Raw genomic sequence first — 26,520 nt, 5'->3', positions numbered from 1 at the left:
TCTCTGACACACAGAGGCTTAAGAGTCAAGGTGGGTGGAAGGTGAAGCAGATTTCAGCCTGATTAAGAGAAAAACTTCCTAAGAATCAGATGGAACTGGAGGAAGTCAGGAAACCACACTGACTGTATTCATTGCAAGTTTATGTTATCTAATCTTCAACTTGGCCTCCAAAGAATGAAGACAATCCTTTTTCACCCTCCTAGTCAATTTTCTATCTCTCTCCCCAAAGAGGTTGTTCCAAACCTCAAGTCTCTCACAATATCCTGTCCCACCTTCAGCTAAGGACATTGCCTCATACTTTTCTGATAAAATTGAGGCCATTTGACTCTTCTCTACATCTCAAATTATTGTTTCCTTTTTTGGGGGGAGGGGGGGTGGAAGCTAATTCCTTAATGAAGAGGTAGCTCTTTTATTTGCCAAGGCTAACATAGACACACACACCCCTTCATCCCGTCTTCTCTTCTCTTCAGCATACTACCATCCTTCTAGTCACTGTCCACAGCTTTGGAATTATCCTTATCTATCCAAACAATTGCCAATTCTTGTAATTTTTATTTCAACAACTACCTGTGAAATATATCCCCTTATTTTTCTGTACTCCCTCTCTAATCTTCATCTTCTCCCTATGATTCTGGGTGGCCTAAACATGACCAAGCCTCCTCCCATCCTTAAAAATAATTCTTAGTATGCTCTAGCATTCTCTTTCAAACTAATCCTTAACAGACCCTGGCATTCCCTCATAATACAAGACATCCTATTCTGTCTTTTCTGCTTTCCTAGGTCAAACTATTAGAAACAATTACTTGCCTTCATTTACTCTCCTCTTACTCTTAACCCCCTGCAATCTGGCTTTCAATCTTACCTGCTGACACTGCTTTCTCCAGAGTTAGCCAGGATCTCTAATGATCTAATTCTGACAGCTTTTCCTGAGCCCTCACTCTGGAAATCTTTGAAGCGTATGATACTGTTGACCACCCTCTCCCCTGGGTTCTCTTTCCTTTTGGGGTTTTGGTGTCACTGCCCATGTAGCTCTCTTGCATTCCTGAATGCTCCTTCTCAGTCCTTGCTGGAATCACAACACATCCCCAAACTGTAAGTGGACCTTATAGCTCAGGCCTGGTCCTTCTCTTATTTCTCTATACTTTCTTACTTGACAATGACTTTTCAAATCTATGCCTAAAGCCATGGATTATCTCCTGAGCTCCTGCCCCACCTCACCAGTTCTTTGTCATACTGAATAACCTATAGGCATCTCTTAATTTAACACGCCCCAAAAGAACTAATTTTCCTCCCAAAGACATCCCTGTTTCTGTCAAGGGCCATTCTCACCATTTTGGCCAACCACCATTCTCACAACTTTGTAATTATCCTTGGCTCCTTAAACAATCAGTTGCTAAACTTTGTCATTTCTACAGCCACAATATCTATGGCATCTGTCTCCTCTCTACTCTCACAACCACCACCCTAATTCAGGACCTAGAGTAATGCAATACACTCCTAATGGGTCTACCTACCATCAGTTCTCTCCCTTCTCCAGGCCATCCTCCACACAGCCTTCAAAGTGATTTTTTCTTAAAGCACAGGTCTGATTAGGGGTGGCCTTGAGGCCACACGTGACTTTCTAGATCCTCAAATGTGGCCCTTTGACTGAATCCAAACTTCACCGAATAAATGCCCTTAATAAAAGGCTTCATTCTGTAAAACTGGGATTCAAGTCAAAAGGCCACAACCAAGGACTTAGAAGGTCACGCGTGGCCTTGAGGACACAGGTTCCATAACCTCCGGGTCTGACCATGTCACTCCTCTACTCCAGAGGCACCCTAATACTTCTAGGATCAATTAAAAATTCCTCTATTTAGTACTGGAAGCCCTTTACAACTTAGCTTTCCAGGCTTATATTCATGCACTTTATGGACCAACAATGGAGAAGGAAATAGAAAACCATTCCAGCATCTTTGCCAAGAAAACCTGAAGTGGGATCATGAAGAGTCAGATACAACAAGAAATGGATCAACAAAAATGGCTACCGGTTTCCCAAGTCTGCAATAAATCAACAAGTATTTCTTAAGTACCTATGTGTCTGTGTGCCTAGGTGCTGTGCTGGATTATGGGAATACAAGGACCCAAAGTGAAATAATGTCATTTCCTTTTCACTTGGAATCCCAGGTCTCCTATAAAACTCAGCTCAAGCTCCACCTCCATGAAGCTTTCCAGTGGCTAGTCCCCTCCCCAATCACCTGGTGTAAATGTTCTTGTCTCCTTCAACAGAAGGCAGGCTTGATGGCAGGGATATTTTCCATTTTGTCTTTAAATCCCCAGCATCTACCAAAATGTCTGGCATACAGTAGATGTTTAATAAATTTTATTGATTGGGCTCCTCATCACTAACTTCTTTAGTGAAGACTAACTGTCTTGGAGGAGATTCCTGTGTGGCCTGGCCTTGATGACTTCTGAAAAGAGGTCATGAATTAGATCAGTGGTTCTCAGTGACATCCTCAGATTCAGGAGGAGTTAGGGGTGGGGTGGAGTACCTTTCAGGGAATCCTCAAGAAAAATACTATTTTCATAATTTGATATTTGTCAATTAAAGTACTCCTTCCTTTTCCAAACACACATCTTTATGAGGCTGAAATTTCTTAAAACACTTCAACCAAAACAATATATCACAACACCCAGAAGACATTAAAGAGATTTGCAAAAATACGTTAAAACCATACCATTAATGCCAATATTTAACTATTTTTCATCAAAAAAGTTGTTAGAATATAATTGGATTACTATTAAATCAATAAATATTTTAAAATATGTATTAGTTTTAATTTTGAATATGGCAAATGTTAACAGATATAACCCACACAAATAAACTGTCTTTCGGTGTCTTCAACAATTTTTTAAGAGTATAAAGGAATCCCAAGACTAAAAAATTTGAGAACCTCTACACCCGATAATCCTTTCTGACCTTTCAAATTCTGTAATAAGCAGTTATTGTACAAGACCCAATAGAAATCTTTCCTTTAAAAATGAAAATGTTCCTTGTTGAATAACCCTATAGTGACCACTGGAGGCCTAAAAGTTCCTTACGCTGGGCCAAACTCCAAATCATTTGTCTCTTCCATCTCTTATATTTTGATTACACTGGGCCCTTTCAGCTCTTCTTTTCCTGGTTCCCATAACCAAAGTATTTCTAGATACCTCCCAGGATAGCTGTCATAAGTGGATAAATTGTTCATTTTCCTCATGAATTGTAGAAGCTTTCTGAGTAAACAGAGGAGATTTTGAAAGAAGATAGGCTTTTTACATGAACAGCATCCACTCTGGATGGAAGCATGGCATAGTACAGAGATCTGGATGCAGAATGAGAAGACCTAAACTCCCTTTGCTTGGCCTCAGTGTAAAATGAAGGAGTATCCTTCTACCACTAAACTGTGATCCTACCATATAACCCTGTATAGTACCCAGAGCAGGGAATCACCATTTTGGAGGCTCGAGAGTATTCAGAGGTAGAAAATGGGGCCCATTGTGGTTGGCCTTTCTTTTCAAAAAACAAACATCATCCACTTCCATCCCAAAGCTTCTTTCTTTACTGTGCCCAAGCATCTAGGGGATTACTAATTTAAGTGCCTGCATGGCAGTGAAGACAAGGGAATCCTAACTGACATAAAAGTTCTGTTTCAGGGCATGTAGGTGTGTGAGCTGTGTTGTCTCTACATGTTCTAGCATTAGCCAAGGCTGGGATGCTTCACATTCCCCTCCCCCCGCCCCAGTCAAGGTTAGGTACATGGATATTCTCTCTTCCCTCCATCTTTAGCTCTAGACTCTGATGCAATCAACACTAATTACTGGGGCCTAAGAAAGGGGCAATCAATTTACTGTCCTGGTGCTTCCCAACATCTCTTCAACTTCCCAGCTGTTATCTCCCTTCCCTGGCCCTCCATTAGCTCCCCCATTGGAAAGTAATCAAGGGCAGGGATAACATTTGGATCTTCAAATATATCCCCAAAGCACAGTGCTTTGCACTTAGTAAATGCTTAATGAATATTTTTTCATTCATTGACTCATTCCTCCAGTCCTCAGACATATATCGAGCTGACTGAAGAACCCTCCCTTCTCACCTTGTTTTTTCTTTTAGATAAATTCATGAAATTGGAGGTGAGACAAATATGTAACGTGGATGTCAAATATCAGAATGCAGTATAAGACAGAAAGATCATAAGATTTGGTATCAGAGGAGTTGGCTCTGCCACTTTCTACCTGTGTGACCTTCCGTAAGCCACAAACTCCATGGGCCTCAGTCCCCTCAACTATAAAATGAAGGGGCTGGACTGGCTGGTGTCTAAGATTTCTTTTAGCTCTCAATCTGTAACCTTTAGGTCAGGAAGCTATTTATGAACAGATGGGGAAGATGGGGAAAAAGAAAAGACAAAAAAGAAATGTGAGTAACAAGTCCTTACTCTCAAAGAGCTCATAGTCTAAAGGAGGAGACATCATGGAAATTAGAACATGCACAATTTATACAGACTAGATGGTAAGTGAATAATTTCAGAAGAAGCCATTAGCAGCTGGAGAGAGGCTGGCAAAGGCCTCTTGCAGAAGGTAAGATTTGAGCTGAATCTTGAAGAAAATCAGGGCCACTAAGTGGGGGTGAGAGCTCAGGTCATTCCAGTCATGGAGAGTAGCCACAGGAGCAAAGATTGTGCCAGGTGTGAGAAGCATTGAGGAGGCTAGCCAACAGAACTGGAACATGGCATGCACGGAGGAGAGCAAAGGTGCAGAGAATGAAAAAGCAAGAAGGGAGTGAGTTGCAAAGGGCTTATAAAGATGCTGGAACTGAGTTTTTATTTAATCCCAGAGGGAGTAGTAACCAGTTACTGAGCAGGAGAGTGGCATGGTCCCCCACGAGTTTTAGGAGATAGCTTTGGCAGTTTTGTGGATCAGGTAGATAGCTATTGCCATAGTCCAGGTGAGGAGATTAGGGCGTGAACTAGGGTGGTGACTGAGGGGAGAGAAGGGAACACAGGAGAAATGTTGTGCAGGTAAAGAGGAAACGACCAGACGTGAAGTCTGACAATGAGGTCGTAAGCTTGGATGAATGAAAGGATGGATAGTGGTGGAAGGGGGGAGAAAGAAAAACCTCCAAGTTCCATTTTGGTTATGCTGAGTTTGACAGGCCCATGGGTTATCCAGTCGAAGACGTTCACTAGTCAAATAGTGGTGCAGGAGTGGAAAGAGGATTTTCCTTGAAACAACCAAACAAAGGAGCTAATACAGGTGCTATTAAGTCCATATAATAGGAGAGTCTACTAATAAAGTCCAATTAGTAGGTAGAGTGACTTGTCCAAAGTCACACATCTAGGATCAGAAGTGACATTCTCAGGTTTCCTAATTCCCAAATCTAAGGTTCTCTCTATTATACCACATCACAGTTCACAAACTCTCTGCTCATGTAACTGGGAAATGTTTAAACAAAATAAATAAAAATACACTACAACATAGACAACCTAAATTTGTGGTTTTCCACGTCAATATGCCTCTATAGGGGGTTATTCGTATTTGAGTTTGACATCACTGATCTAAATCCTAGGTTGCAAATGAAGAAAGACTCACAAAATGAGATGCGTGAATTTGCTGAAGGTCCATTTCCCTTTGGTAAGACAGGCAGAGGTGAAACTTGAACCCAGATCATAGGATCACAGGTCCAAGGCTAGATCTTAAGAGACCATTTAGACCAACCCCCTTATTTCTACAAGTAGACTTTTCTGATCCAAAGGAGTGTCCTATGCACTTTGTAATTAACTAATTTGTATTCTTTTGTACTGATTTTCACTCTCTCTCTTAGATATCTCACTCACACACACCTCCCTTTTGGAAAGTAAGTTCCTTGAGAGTAGATTTACTTTGAGTAAATCCTCCTTGAGGATCAGTTCATTCTTTGTATTATATATTCCCAGCACCAAGCACATCGGTGCTTAATAAATGCATGTTAAACAATTGGCTTACAGATAAGTAAACTGAGGACTAGGTAAGTGAAATGATTTACCCAAGATAGTAGTGTTGGGATGGTGGGATTTCTTCATCTCCTACTCTCTGGTCATAGCCTTCTGAGACAACCCAACCATCCCTATTCCCATCCCCATTCCCATCCCCATTCCTTCCCACTTCTCCAATGGCGACTGCTTCTCCCAGCTAGACCACTATTTCAGGAAGGTCCGACTCATGGATATATATTCCCCACTTTCCTCTGTTCTGTAACTCTAAACCCTATGGCTTCATTCAATATCTCTGTAAGTTTGTGAACTCAAACTCCCCTCTTCCTGGCCACCATTCCTCTTTGTGTGTTGTCTTCCCAATTAAAATGTAAGCTTTTGTATTTGTATCTCCAAAGCTTAGCCCAAGTTTTGACATGTGGGAAGAAGCACTTAAGTATTTCTTCACCCCCAGGTCCTGACCCAGGAGCCAGGGTGTTTTCTACTTTACCGAACTCATTCTCAGACTATGGAACGGTCTATCAAACCATCTTGCCGGGAAAGAAGCCGGTTCTTTCTCGCTTTGAGTTTACTGTACTAAGCTTCCCCCACCCCACTTTTTCTTTTTTTTAGAAGGGCAGTTGGGGTTAAGTGACTTGCCCAAAGTCACAAGGGTAGTTAAGTGTTAAGTGTCTGAGGCTGAATTTGAACTCCTGACTCCACCTAGCTGCCCCCACCACCCCACCTTTTTCACAACTTTAAAAATGTTTTTTTCCTTGCTTGCAAATGAGCACAGAGAAGTTAGGAGGCTGAAATTAGGTCAAAATTTAGAAAAGTACAATGGGAAATGTTCTTGCTGTCATTGTCATTGGACAGAGGGCCTCGGCACAATAAAGAAATTCACGGCACAATAAAGAAATTCAATCAAACAATACTTCTATCTGCGGGGTAGCTCTGTGGATTCCTCGCTAGAATCCTCGGCTCATAGTCTATAATATGCCTTTGCTTGAAGATTTACCAAGAAGCACTGGATAATTAAGAATTGGTTTCCACCACATAAGAAGTTTGACACAGACACTGTACACTAACTGAGGGTTCCAGGCCCCATTAGATTGTAAGCTCCTTGAGCCTGCCACTTCTTCTATCACCAGCCCTTAGCATAGTGCCCGGTACATCTGCTGTTGTTCAGTCATGAATGACTCTTCATGACCCCATAGCACACCAATACTGGCCATGGGGTTTTCTCAGCAAAGATACTGGAGTAGTTTGCCATTTCCTTCCCCAGTGGATTAAGGCAAACAGAAGTTAAGTGACTTACCCAGGGTCACATAGCTGGTACATCTCTAAGGTGGATTTGAACTCAGGTCTTCCTGACTCCAGGATCAGCTGTCTATCCACTGGGCCATCCTGTTCCCTTTGCCTAGCACACAGCAGATACTTAATAGACATGTTTACTGATTGACTGAGAGGGCCAAAAAGTTATATTTGAAGGGTTGGTGCCTGTCAGATCACAACAGGGCCTACAATGTTGTTTTCCACAGTTCTGCCTCCATCAACTAACTCCCTTTTCCTAGGAGTGGAGGATCGGCTCTATTACTGAAGGTTAGTCAGCAACACTAATTTGTTTTTCTTTCTTAACCTTTGGACAAATGTTTCAAAGAATGAAAAGCATTATGTCCCAAATCCCCTTACATTTCATATAACATTTTAAAGTTATTTTACAAAATGCCTTCCCCTACATGAATTCATCTGATTCTCACAATCCCAACAATTGTGCAAGAGTAGCAAGAATGCTCATAGATAAGAAAATGAAGCACAAAGTTGCTGTAAATCTGTTTATGGTCAAATTCAATTCAACTGCTCCATGCCAAGCTCTGTGCTTGGTACTAGGAATACAAGACAAAAAAAAACAAAATTAAAGCAGTTCTGGTTTTTAAGGAGTTTACTGGCAGACTAAGTAAATTAACTGCAGGGCCTAGGAAACCTAATCCTCTGACTCCTAGTCTAGTATGGTCTTCCACCCCCACAGACCCTGAGCAGACACTTCAAAAGGTCCTAGCTTCACACACATCCAAGAAGACCCAGGGTTCTTTGCACTTTGGAATTAACCCAGGACATAGTGGATGATCAATCACTTACTGGAATTGCAACACTCCCGGTCACTCCAGTGATTCTGCTAGAGTTATATGAAATGCTAAAGTTGTGTATCAAAATTGTTAACCTTAAGCCTATCCTCACACTAAAGATTACCTCTCATCTTAATCCTTTGGCCTTCATTCTGAATTCCTCTTCCAAAAAGAGACATAGTATACAGGGTGCTGGAGTCAGGAAAATCTGTGTTGACAATGGCTAAATGTAACCACAGGCAAGCCCCTTAACCTCTCAGTCACTCAAGGAACATTAATCAAGTACCCACCCCATACCAGGCACTGTGCTAAACACATAAAAGAGGCAAAAGACAGTCTCTGCCCTTAAGAAGCTCACAATCTAGTCTCTGGACTTCAGTTTCCTAATTTGTCAGGTGAGGATGATAACATCTATAGTTCCTACAATCACTTAGCTATTGTGAAGCTTAAGATAAAGCAGGTTAAGGTGCTTTGCAAAAGGTAAAGGTCTGTGTATAAAACGCAAGCCACTATCATCCAAAAAAGCAGCTCCAAATTTTGTGTCACGTGTGACATTTGCACAAGAGCTAGAAATAAAAGTAGCAAGAGGGTGAAGAAAGAGCGTGTGCAACAATGACCGACAAAATGTGGAAACTTTCAGATGAAAGGTAAGAAAAACTGACTTGTCATCATTAGACAGCTCATGGTACACTGTGTACCCACCCCCCCATCCAGGCTTTCATCATCCAGCATGACATTTCTATAAAGCAATGGGGGTGGGGGAGACTCATTCTCAGTAAAGAGTGCCCATTTCCACATCACAGAGCATGTTTTAAAAAGAAATTTCAGCACCAAATAAAGCAGGCATATACAAAAAACAGAAAAGGAAAATTGCATATGAAACCACAGGTCTTTATTATGTACAGCTCAGTTTTCTTTTTAAAGTCCATAATAAGTTCAACCTGTAGCTTTCAAAACTGCCCTTTGGGTTTCTTTTTGGCATTCCTACTGATTTCTTCCCAACATTGAAAAAAAAAAGATGTCGTGATGACCCCTCTTTTCTTTTTCTATCCCTATGTCTCCCAGCTCCCTTCAAAAAGAAAAGAAAAAGAAGAAATGGTTAGGACAATGTAGAGAAGGCCTTCCCAGGAGGATCAAGAGAGTGGCCTAAGAATCAGACTTGGGCTTGATTTTTTACCAGTTGCTATCTAAGTTGGGGGAACAAGTCATTTGCCCTCTTCTGTTTATTTCTCCACTGATGAAAGAGAGATAAGCACTTGTCTGGTATTTTTTTATAGTGTTGAGAAGATAAAAAGAAATCAAGTATCCAAGCATTTTAAAACCACCTATCATGTGCCATACACTGGGGATATAACTCCACCCCACCCCTCAAAGTGAAATAATACTTGCCCTCAAAGGTCTGTTTTTTAATAATGTAAAAATTCAAAAGGACTTTGTCATCAGCCTCATTCTCTCATCCAGTCATCCAGGATACACTGGAGTCTTTGCCGTCCAACTAAGCTCTAAGCCCTCCACAGTGCCAGCTTCATGGCCATTGGAACAAACTGTTCTCATCCACCCATTACGCCAGGGAAAGTCTTCTCATTCTTGGGGCTGACACCCCCTATCTCCCCAAAAGGTTTGCAGCCTGTCGGTTACCCTATCTGCTGAGTCAGCTTACCAGGGTGTGGCTGCTGCACATGCTACGGCTTCTTGGAGCCACAGGTGAGAGGTGAGTGCAGGTAAGTACCAAATGTGAGCGAGCAGCCCTGAAAAGGGTTCAGCAACCCCCCCACCCAGAGGTGCTGGTCCTCCCTGAACAGTCCATATGCTCCTAACTCAATCCTATAGACACACAATTACTTCCTCCCCCTCAATCCCACCCATTCTCCTCCCCTCTGCTGCTGACTGAGAGGGTAAGAGCTCCTGTAAATACTCTCATATGGCCAATAACATCTGAGAAACTGCTAACAAGGCTTCAGGGTCACCTTTGGCCAGATTGAAGCTGTGTGAAAACTCAGGGGCCTTGAAGCCCATGACCTAGAGCCTTCTCAGCCTCCTTCTCATCAACTGGAAATGACCCCAAATCATTGCAAACATAAGCAACAAGTCTTCTGTTTACTTTTTTCAGGAAGTGTCTGTATTTCCTTGCATTAGAAACCCAATGTTTGGAACCTGGCCAAATTATGCTTGTTGGTCCTAGCAGGGATATTCAATCTTTTTCCTCTGGATGTTGTCCCAGAGGCAGAAATTAAGTATATTTCCAGACCACAGGGGACCTGTCCTTAAAGGCAGCCTTAGTAGAAAAAGCCTTGAATTTGGGGTCTGGGAACTCGTCCGAACCCCCAGTTCTGCCTAGCTATGTGTATGTCATGTAGTTCTTTAGGCTGTTTCCTCACCCATAAAATGAGGCTATTTACACCATCTACTTCACAGGGTTGTGGTAAGGGAAAATACTTTGTAAGCTATATTAAAAAAAAGTCACCACAGAAATGAGTTACTTTTCTTTACAGAAATCTCATGATAGCCAATAATAAAAGGACAATGAAAATGAATACTGGACTTGAAATTGGGGAGATATGGATTTGATTTCTGCCTCTTACAGTAACTAATTGGCTTAATGACAGCCTCTGTTTCCCACCTGCAAAATGTGAATAAAAATGGATAGTAATAGCACAGGATTTTGTGAGGATCTAACAAGTGGTTTGTAAACTTTTAAAACATTATCTAAATGTTAGGTATAACTGTAACAATTCTGATGTCTTAAGTTGGTATCTAAACTTTTATTGAGAGAAACCCTTTTCTCCTCTCACACATTTTAAGACTAACATCAGAGCTCACATAGGTCTTTACTCTTGTCAGAATTCCTTCTATATCATTCTAAAATTAAAATTTTTGTTCTATTATTAAACACTGACAAACAACTTTTCAGTATCAAGAAACATGAATATTATAACAAAAGAACAGAAAATTAAAAAAAAAACTGTGACCATCTGTGAGTTTTATGGTTTTACCTTCTGCGTTTTCACAGAACTTACATTCTACTATCAGGCACATTTATATTGATCCTAATGATGACATGTATGTGTCTTCTCTTCATTTAGAGCACAGGAGTTCTTAATCTGGGGTCCAAGAATAAAAAAAATGTATTTTAATAACTGTATTCAATTACAATTGGTTTCCTGTGCAATGCTATGCTTGTTGTTTTATGAATTAAAAATCTTTATTCTGAGAAGGGTCTGGGTCCACAGGCTTCACCCGATGGCCAAAGGGTTCCCTGACATCAAAAACCCATGAACTAAAAGGGTAAAAGTCACTGGAGGCTCAGGTCTCCTGCTGCCTCTTTGTGGCCTCTGGACCCCCTAGTATAGTATTATATCCACAGGGAGTTAAAAAGTTTGCTGATATGAACCTGTCTCGATATCCTCGTTTAACTTACGTGGAAAGTAAGGCATGGAGAGGCTGGGGGAATTGTCAGAGGGAAAGGTGATAGAATCTAGCCTGTCATATTAGATCCCAAGGAGTGCTGGGAGCCCTGGCAGGGGAATGGAGGCATCATCATTATCTTCATAAGAAAAGGTTACATTTATATGGCACCTACTATGTGCCAAGAGGTTTACAATCACGATTTCATCTGATCTTCAGGAAGAGTCGCTGGACCAAGGAGAAGGCAAGGCAGAGGAACAGCAATGGATATAATACGATGTGGAAAAACAAGCCTGGATCTTGCCCTTTACTACATTTTGAGTTTTATGGATGTGTGAGTGAAGGAGAAAAAGAGCCCATTCTTTATGGAGGACTTTTCCCTCCTCAGGAAGTCTTACCCTCTAGGTAAGTCTAGAGAGTCTGAGGTTCCTAGAGGGTTGGGGCTCTGAGGAAGGAGAGATGGTTTTACTCGATGGGCCCAAATGCTTTTTTGGGGGGGAGGGGAGGGAAAGGGCTCAATCCCAAGGTAAGTGGAGGCTGATTGGCGAGACACTTATTCTGACTGTGCAGGAGTGAGTGTTGTGAGTCTGTTGTCTTTCATGTTCTGTTTTTACATAAAGTCATCTTTATTCAGTGTATTGTTGACCTGAGTGCTTGCATGGGAACTTACAGCCTCTGCTTTTACTGGAAACATGTATCTTGGTAAAATTCCAATTTTCTCAAGAGAAATCCTGGTGGGGAGTCCAAGTCAAAGAATTATTATCGAGAGGTCTCCAAGACTGAACCCAGGTCACATAAGCCTACAGCCTTCCATTCTGGAGCTGGGTTTACAATTTTATCAAGTATCACATTTTATTTGAGCAATAAAAGCTTTGTGGTATTGTCCCAAATCAAAGGTTTTTTAGAACATTCATAAACAACGCATACTGAAGGAAAAAATAATTGTTATATCAAGTCTTGTGTTTTTCTCCAAGTTTTAGCCTTCTCTTCCACAGACTATAAGTATATGCACATAATATCTTCCCTCATCTTTGTACCAGTTCCCTCCATGTTCTCCTCCCTTTCCCCTGCCCCAAAGAAAAACCCAAACAGTGGACATATAGTAGATATTCAATAAGTATTTGTTGAAATGACCTAAATTCAGACCATACAGAGGCCTGGGTGGCCCTGTCCGCTGCCAAGAATGTGAAAAATCTAGAGTAATCAAGTTCTAGAGAACACTTCCTGTGACCTACCCACCTGCACAGATGGCAGCTCCCGAGGACAGCTTACATTTGACTTTGAAGGATTCAGTTACAAAATAAACCATACAATTTCTCAAGGGGGGGCTAGGAAAAAGAGACTCTGATCTTCACTGGTATGAAAAGGTGTAAGTATAGCTAAGAGGTGAATAAAGGGGAGTTTGTTTTCTAGTTCATGACTGATAGAACTTCAAACCACCCACTCAGCCTTCTCTTATAAATAGACCACTGAATCTGGTTCTGTCTAACTGTAACTAAGGGGAAAAACCCAAACAGTTAAATGGTTTAGAAGTGTCTTTCAAATACATAGAATTTTTTTCTTATTCTTTTTCTGTGGGAACAGCCCGCTCACCCAGGATAGTAAGAGCTTACCTTTATTTAAGACCTCATAATTTATAAAGTTAGGGCGGGTAGGTGGCATAGTGGATAAAGTACTGGGTCTGGAGTCTGGAAGACTCAGCTTCCTGAGTTCAAATCTGGCCTCAGATACTAGGAGTGTGACTTTGGGCAAGTCACTTAACCCTATTTGTCTCAGTTTCCTCATCTGCAAAATAAGGTGGAGAAGGAAATGGCAATCTCCTCTAGTATCTTTGCCAAGAAAACCTCAAATAGGCTCACAAAGAGTCAGACCGGACTGAAAACAAAAGAATGAATTTACAAAGTTATCAATGGAGATAAGTCAAGTATTTTACAAAACTTAAAGAACAAAATAAAAGCTAGCTTTTATTATATCACAAAGAACTACTTTTTTAAGACACTGGATCTCTATCCAAGGAAAAGCATAGGGGCTCCTCATAGGCCAATCCCACTATTGAACTGCATGGACGCGCTGACCTGTTCCCTTAAAAAATCTTGTTCTCATAGCCACCTCCACTGCCCTTTTGATGCCAGACTTAGGGAGGATCGGCTTGGCTACTTCAAGCTTAGAACTCCTGAAATCAAGTGATTCTCCAGCCTCAGCCTTCCCAGTAGCTTTGTTACTAAACCTCCATGGAGTGCTGACCAGGGTGCCAGAAAGAAGTCAGGATGATAATGTCTACTTGCTTCTTGGTGACTAACTGAACAGCAGCAGAGAGACCATAACAGGTGAATATTTGCTTTTAAAATGGGCTTATTTGTAAAATTTTCAATGCCTAAGCTATAATGCCTGTGGAAAAACTATTCCACAGTGGGTTATTCTGGCATCATTACATTAAACTGACTAGCTTGTGTTCAAAGCACTAAAGAAAAATGCTCTTCACTTACTACTCCCAGGTTCGTGGGTATTATCATACCTCCCATAGGTATGGCCACCCAGACTTTCACTGGGTAAAATCCTCCCTTGTTTGGTGGTGGGATCTTACAAAGGGATGGAAAGTAATGAATGTACATATAGTAAAGCAATTCAGGGACCTTCTGGGTCAATCATCTAACACAGGCCTGGCCAAAAGGACTCTAGGCAAATTCAAGTGGGAGAATGGGAAAAGATTAAAAAATAATTAAAACAAAACCTCTAGGGGCAGCCAGGTGTTGCAGTGAGTAAGAGTGCCAGCCCTGGCACAGGGAGACCCAGGATCAGTTCCGGCCTCAGATACTTGGCACCCATACAAAATAACTGGCCGTGTAACCTTGAGCAAGTTACTTAACCCCAACTGCTTTAAAAACAAAAACAAAAACAAAAACAAAAAAACCCAAAACCTCTAGACTAGAAGTCCAGGAACTCTGGTTCTAATCCTGGCTCTGTTGTTGACTTGCTATGTGACCTCAATTTTTTCTAGTTCTCCAAAGCAAAACTGAGGTTTATAGACACATTATGTTTTGCTAACTGATTTCTGATTGATTCAAAGAGCAGCAGAAGCCAAAGCATAGGTAAGTACAAATTCAGGCCAATGAAATCTCTCTCTACCAACTGAGGGAAGAAAAACACAAGGATATTCTTAATTAACTACCCTACACCGGTAGTACCAGAATCCTCAGATTGGTTAGAAAGGGCCTTACCAGTTACACTCCACATACACCTTTGCACTTTGGATAAGATGAGACCAGAGCCCTGTTATGGAGGAGAACTCATTGGTCAGAAGCACCCAGGAGGTAGGGTCCTGTCTTTGGAATGTTATCACCTCAGGTTTGCAGAAGCCTAGGGGAGAACACTGCTCAGAAGCATGAAGACAGAACTCTGACAAAAGCAGATTATCTGCAAACCTTTCTAAGCTGGAGGTCTCTTACGAGACTAATATTTGTTAAATCACTATGCAAAGGATTCTTAAACATTCTTTCCAGAAAGGTGGGCATTTCCTGATTGAAAGGTCAGATAAAACTCAAGTCTATCTACCAGCCTATTTATTAGCTACTAAAAAGCTTAGTGAAAGAAATGAAAGCCAGCATTTTGTTTTATTTTCCAAAGTGTGTGTGTCATGTCTTTCCCTTACAGCTACTTACTTAAGATCCTTAATTGTACTTTGGTCCTGACCAGTGCATCTGCTCCTCCTCTAATAGGTCATTTTCTAATTATGCCCACCTGCTGAGGGCAATATCTGATAAGGGGAAAACCACTTCCTTCTGGCAGCCTAGCAGATATTCATTGAGCCCTGTGTGACAAATTGCAAGCTTTTATTCCCAGGTTACTCAAGGCTAACCTGTCATCCACTGTCAGGCCTTGTGGCTCAAGTCCTTTCTTTAGAGACCACCTGCTGCTAAAGGCCTAAGCAAGACAAAACCGGCATTGAGCATTCCTGGGAAGTTTCTTTCCAACCTTTTCCTCAGAGACCAGCCAATCAATCTAGAGAGGACAGATATAGCATTTAAACTAGAACTAACCTACTTCGGGCCAAAATGACCTTGTTATCCTTTGAACTCAGTGCATTTAAAATCGAAGCTTTAAGTGCTTAAATTGTTTTGGTTATGTGGAACTGCTAAATGCTAACTGTCCCTCGTAGTTCTGTTCTTAACTAAATGCAAATTCACAAATGGCATGGTGACTTCACATGGATAACTTCAAAGGTCATCCAGTTGTAAGCCCCTAAATCTCACGGATATATAAACTGAGGCTCAGAGAAACTGTAACTTGTTAAAGAACACAAAGGTACTGAGGAGCAGAGCTAGAGTTCAAGTTCAGATTCCCTGATGGCAAATCAGACCTTCTTTCTACCACCCTGCACCACACATTCATGGAGCATCGAGATTTCCTATTGATAGAATGAGGGGGATAGGCTGGATGACCTCTGATGTCTCTTTGACCTCTAGATCCTATGAAATGCTACACGTAGTAAGTCACTATAGATATGTTTACCCTTAGCCTAACTGGGATCTGGGTATTAGATACAGGTACAAGATGGAAGAGAATGAAGGAGGTTGGAAGCTGGGCAAAGTACAGAGAAATCTGAGGAAGGAGGGACCTTTCATTTTGGGATAAGATGGACCCTGAAGAAAGTGAGGGACTGACTTCAGGTTGAGGAGGGGTGGGCTAATTCAAACATCGGTCAGGGGGCATAAATGAAACCACAGGGACAAGAGATGGCAGCATGATTAGGGATGGAACACAGTTCAATTTGTCAGGAATTTAGGAATAGAAAGCTGGACAGGTAAGCTGGAACCAGAATGTAGAGTCCTTAACTTTTTTGTGTGTTGTGGACCCTCTTGGCAATCTGGTTGATGTCTATCGACTCATTCTCAGGTCTTTAAACACACAGAATGACAAAGGAAATAGACTGTATTGAAATACAGTTATCAAAATGAAAAAAAAAAAAACAACCAACAGGTTATATAAAGCCTCACTATCTAACAAAAATGTCTGGGATAACTAGACAGCAATATGAAAGAAATTAGATTTTGACCAGTATCTCATACTTTATATACCAAGAAAAACTCGAAATGGCTCTATGACCTAGATACGGTTACATCATAAGCAAATTAGAGGGATAAGGAAGAAATTACCATTCAGATCTATGAATAGGGGAAGAATTTATGACCAAACAAGGAATAGAGGATCACAGAAGACAAAATAGACAGTGATTACATAAAATCAAAAAGGTTTTGTACAAATACAACTGAGAAGGGAAACTTAACTGGGAAGAAGAAACCACATCAAGTTTCTTGCATAAAGATCTCAATTCTAAAGTAAACAAGAACTGACTCAGATTTCTAATAATAAGACCCACTGCCAAACTGATAAGTAATCAAACAACATGAATGGGTAGTTCTCAAGGAAAGAAACTATAGGCATATGAAAAAAAAGCTCTAAATCATTAGTAGAGAAAGGCAAACCAAAGTAACTCTGGGGCTCCACCTTACACCAGTAGGACTGGCAAAGTGGACTAAATATGTGAATGACAAATTTACTTTGGGCACACTGATGTGCTGCTAATGGAACTGTGAAATGGTCGAGACACTCTGGAAAGCAATTTGTAATCTGCATTAAAAGTTAATAAACTGTGTATGTCCTCTGACCTCTGGTAGGCAGTACCCCCAGAGAGATCAAGAAAACAAGAAAAGGTAGCATTATGTACAAAAATATTTATAACATCTCTTTTAGTAGTGGCAAAGAACGGAGGGGAGTGACTGAACAATATGAACTGAATGGAATATTATTCTGCTGTAAGGAAAGTGATCATTCCTGAGAGAACTGGGAAAACCTGTATAAACTAATGCTAAGTGAAGTGAGCAGAATCAGAATAATTTATACTGTAACATCAATATCATAAAAACTAACAATTCTGAATGACACAAAACTCTTGTGAACACCATGATCAACCATGATTCTAGAAGACTGATGAAGAAAACTGTCCACCTCATCATTCAAGATTTATTAAGCACCTACTATGTGTCAGGCAGAGACATGATGGACTAACACGCAAAATTAGAAACATATTTTTGGATGGGGCCAAGAGAAGGTGTTTAAAAGGTCATAGACCTCAGTTCAAGAACCCCTGCAAGAGGTCTAGAATTTAAATTTTATTCAGAACATAAAGGACTATCACCAAAGCGGTTTAAACAGTAATACATTCATAAAGCATCTTAAGCTATCAAATGTGCTTTCTTCACAGGAACATGAGATAATTTAAGTACTAAGTCTATTTTACAAGTAGGAAAACTGAGATAAACTGACTTACTCATGATCTCATATAGTAGTATGACGTAGGATTTTTTTTTGGAAGGGGGAAGGCAAGGCAATTGGGGTTAAGTGACTTACCCAAGGTCATACAGCTAGTGTGTCAAGTGTCTGAGGCCACATTTGAACTCTGACTCCAGGGCCAATGCTCTGTTCATTGCTCCACCTAGCTGCCCCTGTTTTTTTTTTTTTGTTTTGTTTTGTTTTGTTTTGTTGAGGTAGGATTTTGAACACAGGTTTTCTAACTGAAGTCCTGCACCCTATCCATTATGCCAATTCAATCTAACAAGCACTTACTAAGCAATTATTACATGCTAGGTGATGGGGATAAAAAGCTAAAACAAGAAAATAGTTGCTGCCCTTGATGAGCACACTTACATTCTACTTGGAGGCATGCAACATTTACACAGACAATATTTCTAACACCTTTAATAAAGTGCCTGGAATATAGTAGGTGTTATATAAATGCTAGTTATTATATGCAAGCTAATTTGAGAAGGGAAAGAACCCTTTCTCCCAGGGGGAATCAGAACATTGCAGGCATTATATAATTGCTAACAATTATTATTATCATTGTTATTATTAGCAAGTTAACTTGAGAAGGGGAAGAACCCTCACTCCCAGGGGGAATCAGAACCATAGACACTACATAAATTCTAGCTATTAGTATTATTATTATGTGCAAGTTAATTTGAGAAAGAGAAGAACCCTCATTCTCAGGGGGAATCAGGGAAAATTCCACGTCCTTAAGACAATCTTAGTTAAACCTGGAAGAAAGCTAAAGATTCTGAAAAGCAAAAAATTGAGGAGGGAGTGCTCTGCAGGGATGGTGGGGAACTGTCTGGAGGTCAGAGATGTAGTTCAGTGAGGTGAATCATAAAGCAAGTCAGTTCGGATGGTACAGAGTGATTGAAGGGAAGCATGTGCAGTAAGTCTAGAAAGGTTGGCCGAAGCCACACTGGAAGGGCTTCAAATGTCAGGCTGAGGAGTTAGTACAGTGGCTCTGGATATAACAATTGTTTAGAAAACTTGAATTAGGGAACATTGTGAGCATAATGCTAAATTTCTGAGATTTCTTCTGCAAGAAATAGGGGGAACATGGAAAACTGAGATCCTTCCTATGTCCAAAGTAAAGTGCTATGTTTTTCTTATGTCTCCAGATGCAGCAAGAGCTGTGGGCAGAGGAGGGTTGGCATGTCTCACCCTACCATGCCCAATTTGTGAGAGATTTTGCCAGCCTAGACAGGGGGAACTCTCCATAACTTTAGTCTTCATCAGTTCATAGAGATCTTCCCTATTTCTCTGAATTCCTCCTAGTAATCATTTCACTTCATTCTTTTTTTTTTTTTTTGGAGGGTGGAAAACAAGGCAGTTGGGGTTAAGTGACTTGCCCAAGCTCACACAGTTAAGTGTCAAGTGCCTGAGATGGGATTTGAACTCAGGCAGAATTTATAAGCCCTACCAAATATGGAGGTGGTAAGGGAGAGTAAAGAGTCTAAAATGACCCCAGGTCTCAAATCTGGGGGACTGGAAAGGTTGGGATGCTTCTAACAGAGATAGGGAAGTTTGGTGGAGGGGTGGATTTATGGAAAAGGAATAAGCATTTTTGTGCTGCTGGGGTACTGTGCTCCAGTCAGGGGGGCTGGAATGAACCATTTTGGACATATTGAGCTTGAGGAACCTGGAGAAATCCAGGTGATTATCTAGGAGGCATTTGGTGAGGCCTGACAGGAGGGCTAGGTATATAGTGTTGGTAGTTATCTGGAGAGAGATTATCTCTGGGTCCATGAAAGCTGAACAGATTTTTTAAAAAGGAACCTTTTTTCCCCTTCTTCTTGGTAGAAGTGAGGGACCATGGAAGTGAAGCACTAATTATAAAATTAATCTTTTTCAAAAATATATTGGATTAGTTTTACAGATCTTTTTTTCTTTCTTCTCTTTTAGAAAACAGAGGATGGCTGTCTGGGAGAGAAGGATACAATGTCTAGGTGATATAAAAGCCAAATCTATGAATAGAAATCTAGAGACAGAAAGACAAAGCCTTGGAGGATCTCCATAGTTGGGTGGTAGGACATATATGATGATTCGGCCAAGGACACTGAAAATCAGAGAGAGGCAGTTAAGAAGACCAAGAGAGAGCAGTATTACAGAAGGCAAGGTGGGAGAAGAGAGGATTCAGAAGTAGGGGAGCAGCTAGGTATCGAAAGCTGCAGGGAGGTCCAGAAGGATGAGAACTGAGAACAGGTCATTAGATTTATCAAATAGTTTATTACTAATATTGGAGAAATGGAGAAGTTTCAGAAGTGAAGGCAATTTCAGAAGGTGAAAAAGTGGAGGCACCAAGTACAGATAACTTTTCTTGGAAGTTTGCCCAGGAAGGGATAAAAGATATAGGCTGAAAGACTGAGGGGTGACAGCATTAAGGGGAGTTAAGGGAGGGGGAGCCAGTAAATAAGGAGAAATTGAAGATGAAAGAGAATGGATGATCAAAGAGATGGGCTTGGGAAGAGGAGGCAAAACAATGAGTTATTTTGTACTTATTGACTTTGGAGGGTCTACAGGACACCAAGGTGGAGATACCCACTGACATCACAGTAGAACATTAGGAAAATTACTCAAGCAGTGGTTTGAAGGAGAGATTGAAAAGGGAGATCCACTCCAAGCAAGAAGATCAGTTAGGAGGCAATTAAAATCACCTAGGTAAGGTGATAAGAGGGACTGAAGGGCAGTGGTTACAGTAGGAATGGAGAAGAGGGGCTGGATAAAAATGTGTGGAGGCAGAAACAACATTAACTTGGCAATTGATGGGACATGTGGGATGAGGGGCTGAGAAGAGTCAAAGGTAACTCAAGGTTAAACTGAACAGCCCTGGTGTGACTAGGAAGGCATCGTGACCTTGCAGAAAATCCTCATTCTAATTCTCCCCCGTACATAGCAACACTGCAGAATCAACTGAGACCGTGAGAAAGTGCCTCTAGACTTGAACTCCCAAGGTTTTTAGGCACCTCCTCATCACGATTTCTCCTCTCCCTCCCTTCATCCCAGAGCACTGAGCTGGAAGAAGCTCCAGGGTCCCAGCTCTCCCAAGCAGAGCTCAGATGTCAGCCTCTCAAGCCTGCTCCTAATCACAGTCAAGTTAATGAGGCCAGAGACGAAGGAGGAATTTTAGTGTTTAGAGCATGTGACCACCCGGCCAAAGTGAAGCATGGCCCCACTAGTCTGAAAAGGAAGGAGGGTCAGGGAACCTGGAAAGGGTCTCCCAGAATGGAAGAAGAGAAAGAATGTTTCCAGATCACAGTGGCCAGTCAACTCCCCATTACCCAAGCTGATGAGGCTGACTGGTTTAGGTGGTTAGACCCTGGTTCTACTGAGGTCAAGGTCATGGGACTAATCCCTGTGTGGGCTACTTTGCTTCACTCTCTTCCATGTGGAAGAGCTCTGGTGTGACTATTTATGAAGGCATATTGACCTTGTTTGCAGAAAACCCTTATTCTAATTCTCCCCTTCTCACACAGCAATACTGAGCTGATTCAATTACAACTTCAGTTTTCAAAAGGGCAAGGACCAATATGTCTGTAGCCCTAATATTGCAAAATTTGCTACTGGTCACTCACATTATAGCATTAAGTATTATTACTTAAAGCAGTGGCTTAGATAATTCTTTCCCATTAGATTTTGAACTCCATGAAGGCAGGAACTGTGTCACTTAGTCTTTATATCCCTAGTATTTAGCATTCACAGTCCTTGGCAAGACAGCATGACTTAATAAATGTTGACTTGTCACTTAATAGCTTTGTATCTGTTTTCCTCAACTATAAGACTAAGTGTGATACTAAACAGCTTCTAAGGTCCTTTCAACTATAACACTCCATAGAATGTGGCTTTTCCAAGAACAATAAGAGTTGGATGATAGTGAAAACTCAAGACAGGGAAAGACTCAAAAGTATAAACCCTCCAGAAGAGTGGGACATCCCCTGGCCCGGGGATTATCCTCACTTCCCTAGTCAAGGCTCAACGAACAGATTCTTCCTTTGCCTTTTAGCTTCCCATGTGGGGAAGAGAGTTGGATTAGAAGAATTCCAAATTCCCTTATTCCTCTAAATCTGTGATCTACCTAAGGATAGAGGGAACCATAGGGAAGAGATCTGTGATTTCATTAATACTGGGTAAACTCCTGGATAAGGAAATTCCTTCTACCAATGCAGGTTGGTACTTTCTCTGCCAGCCCATAGTATATTACTGCCTGAGGCACTGAGAGTGATGTGTAATGTCAGAAGTGGAACTTGGACCTACTATTCCACAATACTTTATTTCATTATTTTAACATCTGTTAAAAAGGTCTGAGGGAAAGAACTTTACTGGCAATAAAGAAATGGTGCAGGGATGCACTAATAATGGTAAGATCAATTTTATATAGCTACTCTCACCTGAAATGCCAGGATGAGCTGTTCATTAATTTTTTAACTCACAAAGGAAAATAGTTTTTTCCCTCTAAACAGAGTTTAACTATTGATACCACATGGGTGTTGAAGAGAAAACACAATTAAGGTTACAAAAAAAAATTCCAAGACTTTCCAACACATAGAACTTAGACAAACATTTTAACTGGTTTAAATAAAATTACTCTTCAAGTAGAAGAAAATACTCAGGAGCTCCTATTCCCATTCTCAAGTCAGATAAGAGAAATCTGTTATCAGGCCCACTGGAAGTCAAAGCTAAGGTTAGATCAGGAGTCTCTAAGTTCTATTTCCTGAGGAGTGGGTCTATGCCATTGGGGAAAAAAATCCATTTTTCCTCACCAATTACTTACACTCTAGTAGAAAAATCCTTGATCAGTTTTAAATGGTGGTACTAGCACAGACAGGTGCTTCTGGCATATCTATTCCATTTTAGTTTTCCAATGCCCATATGGAGATGGGGGTGGGGGTGGGGGTGGAGAAGAGAGGGTGGGATAGAGATCATATTTCATCTTGCTGAATGTTTGGTTACCTTTCCCCACCTGCTTCCCCCTTCTGCCACTAGCCTTGGCCACCGGGCTTTGTGTCTCCCATACTAACAGCCTAGCTTTCTTTCCCCCAAGGCTTCTGCAACAGTCAATTTAATTGGCTTGTGGGTTGGGTAGTCAGCCCCTGGATGCAGAGTAACATCCCACGGCGATGAGTTGTTTTCTAAGAGGGCATTTTTTGTCTTTTGTTTTTTGCTTTTGAAGGTCCCTAATTTGTAAACATCAAAAGTTATCAATAGGCACAGAGGTCTGGCTAGAATTTCGCAAGACAGTTCTGCCTCATTTGAGATCTCGGACAATAAACGAGCCAGGACAGAGACCACGAATAAAAGAAAAGCCGGAGTTCAGAGCTCTCACCCAGCAGAGCTGAGTTTAAGGACCACCGTGGGGGGGCGAAAGGGAGAGCCAACAATCTAGTCACCCCTAAAAAACAGCTCCGCCGGCAAAGGAGGGAGGGCGGGCGGCGGCGGCAAGACACTGACCTTTTCTCTGAGCGTGCGGTGGACATCCAGTGCCAGGTGTCCTTCCCACCATCGCTCATCCATCATCGCTTCTCTCTCCTGGGGTTCGGGGCTGCCGGCGATCTCAAGGCGCACCTGGGCACGGAGAGACAACGTTCACCGGGGCTGTGGGGCGCCCCACTTCGCCGGTCCCGAGCCCCCCCCCCCCCGCCCCGCCACCTTCTCCTGCCTGGTGCAGCGTCCCTCGAAGCCTGGGCACCTTCCCCCGCCCCCATTTCGCCCCCCCCCCCTTTACTCCTCTCCAGGGGTTCCGGGTTGGGGTTTGGTTTGGTTCTTGTTTTTGCAAGTTGCAAAGTGGGAAAGAGTGAAGAAAACTTGCCCGGCGCCGTTAGCTGAGCCCCGGGCTGGCGCTCCGGGCAGCTGCTCTCCCCGCCCCCTCGGGCAGCCTTTGTCCTACTCCCACGTCCTGCCCGGGGAGCCTGGGCGAAACTCACGCATCCCGGTCCGGGCGGCAGGCTCCGGGGTGGGCAGCCTCCCCGCCCGGCCACTCCGGGAGCTCGGCACCAGACCTGGCTCCGCTCCGCGGCCGCGCACGCTTGGCCCCAACGCCGGCCAGCGGCCCCCTTTTGCCCCCTGTGCCCCAGCGCACAAGGGTCCCGCGGCAGCGGACTCCAGCCCCGGCAGCGGTCGCCGGGGCCCTCCCTCCCTCCCTGAGGGAGTTGGGGGCCGTCCCCGGCGCATGCCCGGCCTCCCCGAATCCCCGAGGGTTGATGGGGATTGTAGTCTCTCTTCCTCCCTTCTCCCAGCCCCGCCCCCAAGCTCTCTCTCGCCTTCCCACGCCGCATTAAGTTTCAGAGTCCTCAGTCTCAGGCGCTGCTGGGCCTTCTCCCTTTCCTTCAAGCGCTAAGCTTCCGCCCTAAGCCCCGATCCCCAGGCTGTTGACCCCTTCCAAGTTTGCATCCCACTCTGGGTATGGCAGGGTGGCATAAAATTGCTAACCTTCTTTGGGAAATGTCCCATTGCGGGCGCCTCCGGCTCTGGGGAAGCGTCCATCCAAGGTGGTCTGAAATCTGTCTGAAATTCTTTCCTGCAACCCTTAGAGCTGGAGCCTGGGGCGTGCTGGCTTCTACCCGCTCCAATAAAACAATTTCTGGATCAGCGAGACCCCTTGGAGCTCCCCTTCTTCTCTTTTAGGTGAGGACGTCGGATTTCATCTACAGGCAGTTATCTTAAGACAGCCACCTGGAGAAACTTACTCAAGGTCTCTCGGCTAGTAGGAGGTGGAAGCAGAACTTGCACCCAGATCTTACGGACTCCACCCCACCTCCAGCTCCCTCCCCGCCCCTCTACAGAAGACCCTACCCTATGACAAGCCTCCTCTCTACAGGGAGCCTTAACGCCATCCTAATACTAGAATAGTTCATCAAGGGATCACCGAACATACCGCGTGGCCGCATAAGTTAATGATTCTAGTAGATTTAAATACTTTGAGGTAAAGGAGAAGAAACCTGGAAACCCGAATCAAAGGACTCTACCAGACTACCCCTCTCCCCTCTCTCATCCTCGTTCCTATCAGCCCCATTCTTCTCACCTCCTCACCTAATGGTGGTGGGAAGGTTATCTAAGGCCCTATCAGATGCTGGTTAGACTAGTTTTTCCTTGAAAAGTTTAGTTAGCTTGGAGAAATAAGTCTCAGGCCAAGGGTTCCAGGTCTCCTCCAAATTCAGTTCAATAAGCATTTATTAAGCGCCTAGTATGTGCCAGGCACTATACTGAGCGCTGGAGATACAAAAAGAGGCAAAAAGCAGTCCCTGTCCTCAAGAAGCTTACTATCTACTGGGGGAGAAAATGTAGAAACAAATATATGCAAAGCAAGCTATATACAGAATAAATTGGAAATAATTATTCATAATTAACAGAGGAAAGGCACTTGAATTAAGAAGGGATAGGGAAATTTTCCAATATGAGGTGGGATTTTAGTTGGGACTTAAAGAAAGCAGGGAAGATTGTATTCAGATCATAGAAGGCAGAGCATACCAGGCATGGGGAAGTCACAGAATACACCCGGAGCCTCTGGAATAAAAAAAACAAAACACGAGACCCCACAAAGGGCTCCTTGATGCTTGACTGATAGACCACGATGAGGAACGTCTCAGCTGAATCCAGGTATCCTGGATAAAGATCAGAGTTGAGAATCTTTACCCAACGTGAATCTTTTGTTAACTCAGATATTCTGAGTATTTTGTTCCAAGAGGTACCAAAACAGAAAGGAAGCACCAAATACATCATTTTACCCTGCCCTTCCTTGCATTCCATACTTAATGGAAGACCCAATCAATTATTAAGAAACTTCATAATACACACACATATAATCAATCCTTCATATTATAACGTTTCCTCTCGCACATGTATTTGCAATCAGGGAAAACTGCTCAGTCATGTTTTGTTTTTTGTTTTTTTTCAGTCATGTCTGCCTCTTTATGGCCCCATTTGGGCTTTTCTTGGCAGAGATACTAGAGTGGTTTGCCATTTCCTTTTCCAGCTCTTTTTTTTTTTTTTTTGCAGGGGGGAAGGTGGGACAATTGAGGTTGAGTGACTTGCCCAAGGTCATAGGGCTAGTAAGTGTTAAGTGTCTGAGGCCAGATTTGAAAGCAGGTCCTCCGATACTCCAGGGCCAATGCACCACCTAGCTGCCCTCGCCAGCTCATTTTACAAATGAGGAAACTGAGGCAAACAGCATTATGTGACTTGCCCAGGGTCACACAGTAAGTATTTGAGGGTGGATTTGAATTCAGAAAGATATCTTCCTAACTCCCGACAAGCAATCTATCCCCAGGGACACCTAGCTGCTCTTTGCAATTAGGGAAACTCCCTTTAATCTTTGGCCCTAAGACCTGCAGCTCTGGCCACCCCAAACAGCACTGGGTGGCTGCCACACACTAGGCCAGAGGGAAGAATTTTGATGCTTTTTCACCATCACTCAGCTACTTCCCCCTTAAGATTTACTATATCTAGACAGATCTCCCTACCCAGATAATGGTGGCTTTTTTTTCTCCTGGACCGGAGGTCTTTCACTCTCTCCTTTTTCAAGGAGCTTAGTACCTGGCTCCTCTTCTCTTCATTGCCTTCATTTATATTTGGGAATTTCAATTTATGTGATAAATATCGTTGGGTCCATGACAAATTAATGTTATGTTATTTCATTTGGACCCTCACTGCTTCATGACAATCTT

The 26,520-nt window shown here is 42.5% G+C and overlaps 1 protein-coding gene across 3 annotated transcripts in view; it reads right to left on the bottom strand.

Annotated features, from left to right (window-relative positions):
- CCNJL (cyclin J like) overlaps positions 1–24,015 on the bottom strand; it is a 52,107-nt gene extending 28,092 nt beyond the window's left edge. Inside the window, exons 1-3 of one of the 3 annotated variants that reach the window (XR_011171230.1) lie at positions 23,782–24,014; positions 23,309–23,422; positions 11,112–11,190 (exon numbers count right to left, since the gene is read on the bottom strand). Coding sequence is in view for 2 of the 3 variants with exons in the window: in XM_069102438.1 (XP_068958539.1) it covers positions 23,309–23,374 (66 nt within the window). In the remaining variant the exon portion in view is untranslated. Of the gene's footprint in view, positions 1–11,111; positions 11,191–23,308; positions 23,423–23,666 lie in introns of those variants that run through there. The other 2 variants (XM_069102438.1, XM_069102440.1) reach the window with 2 other exon arrangements.
- Positions 24,016–26,520: the final 2,505 nt, after the last annotated feature.

Source organism: Petaurus breviceps, unplaced genomic scaffold (genome assembly GCF_028583685.1).
Source record: "Petaurus breviceps papuanus isolate PSGF00001 unplaced genomic scaffold, PetGlider_PUasm1.0 551, whole genome shotgun sequence".
Taxonomy (NCBI): domain Eukaryota; kingdom Metazoa; phylum Chordata; class Mammalia; order Diprotodontia; family Petauridae; genus Petaurus; species Petaurus breviceps.
The sequence above is the reverse complement of the archived record's forward strand: the minus strand, read 5'-3'. Positions and strand labels throughout refer to the sequence as shown.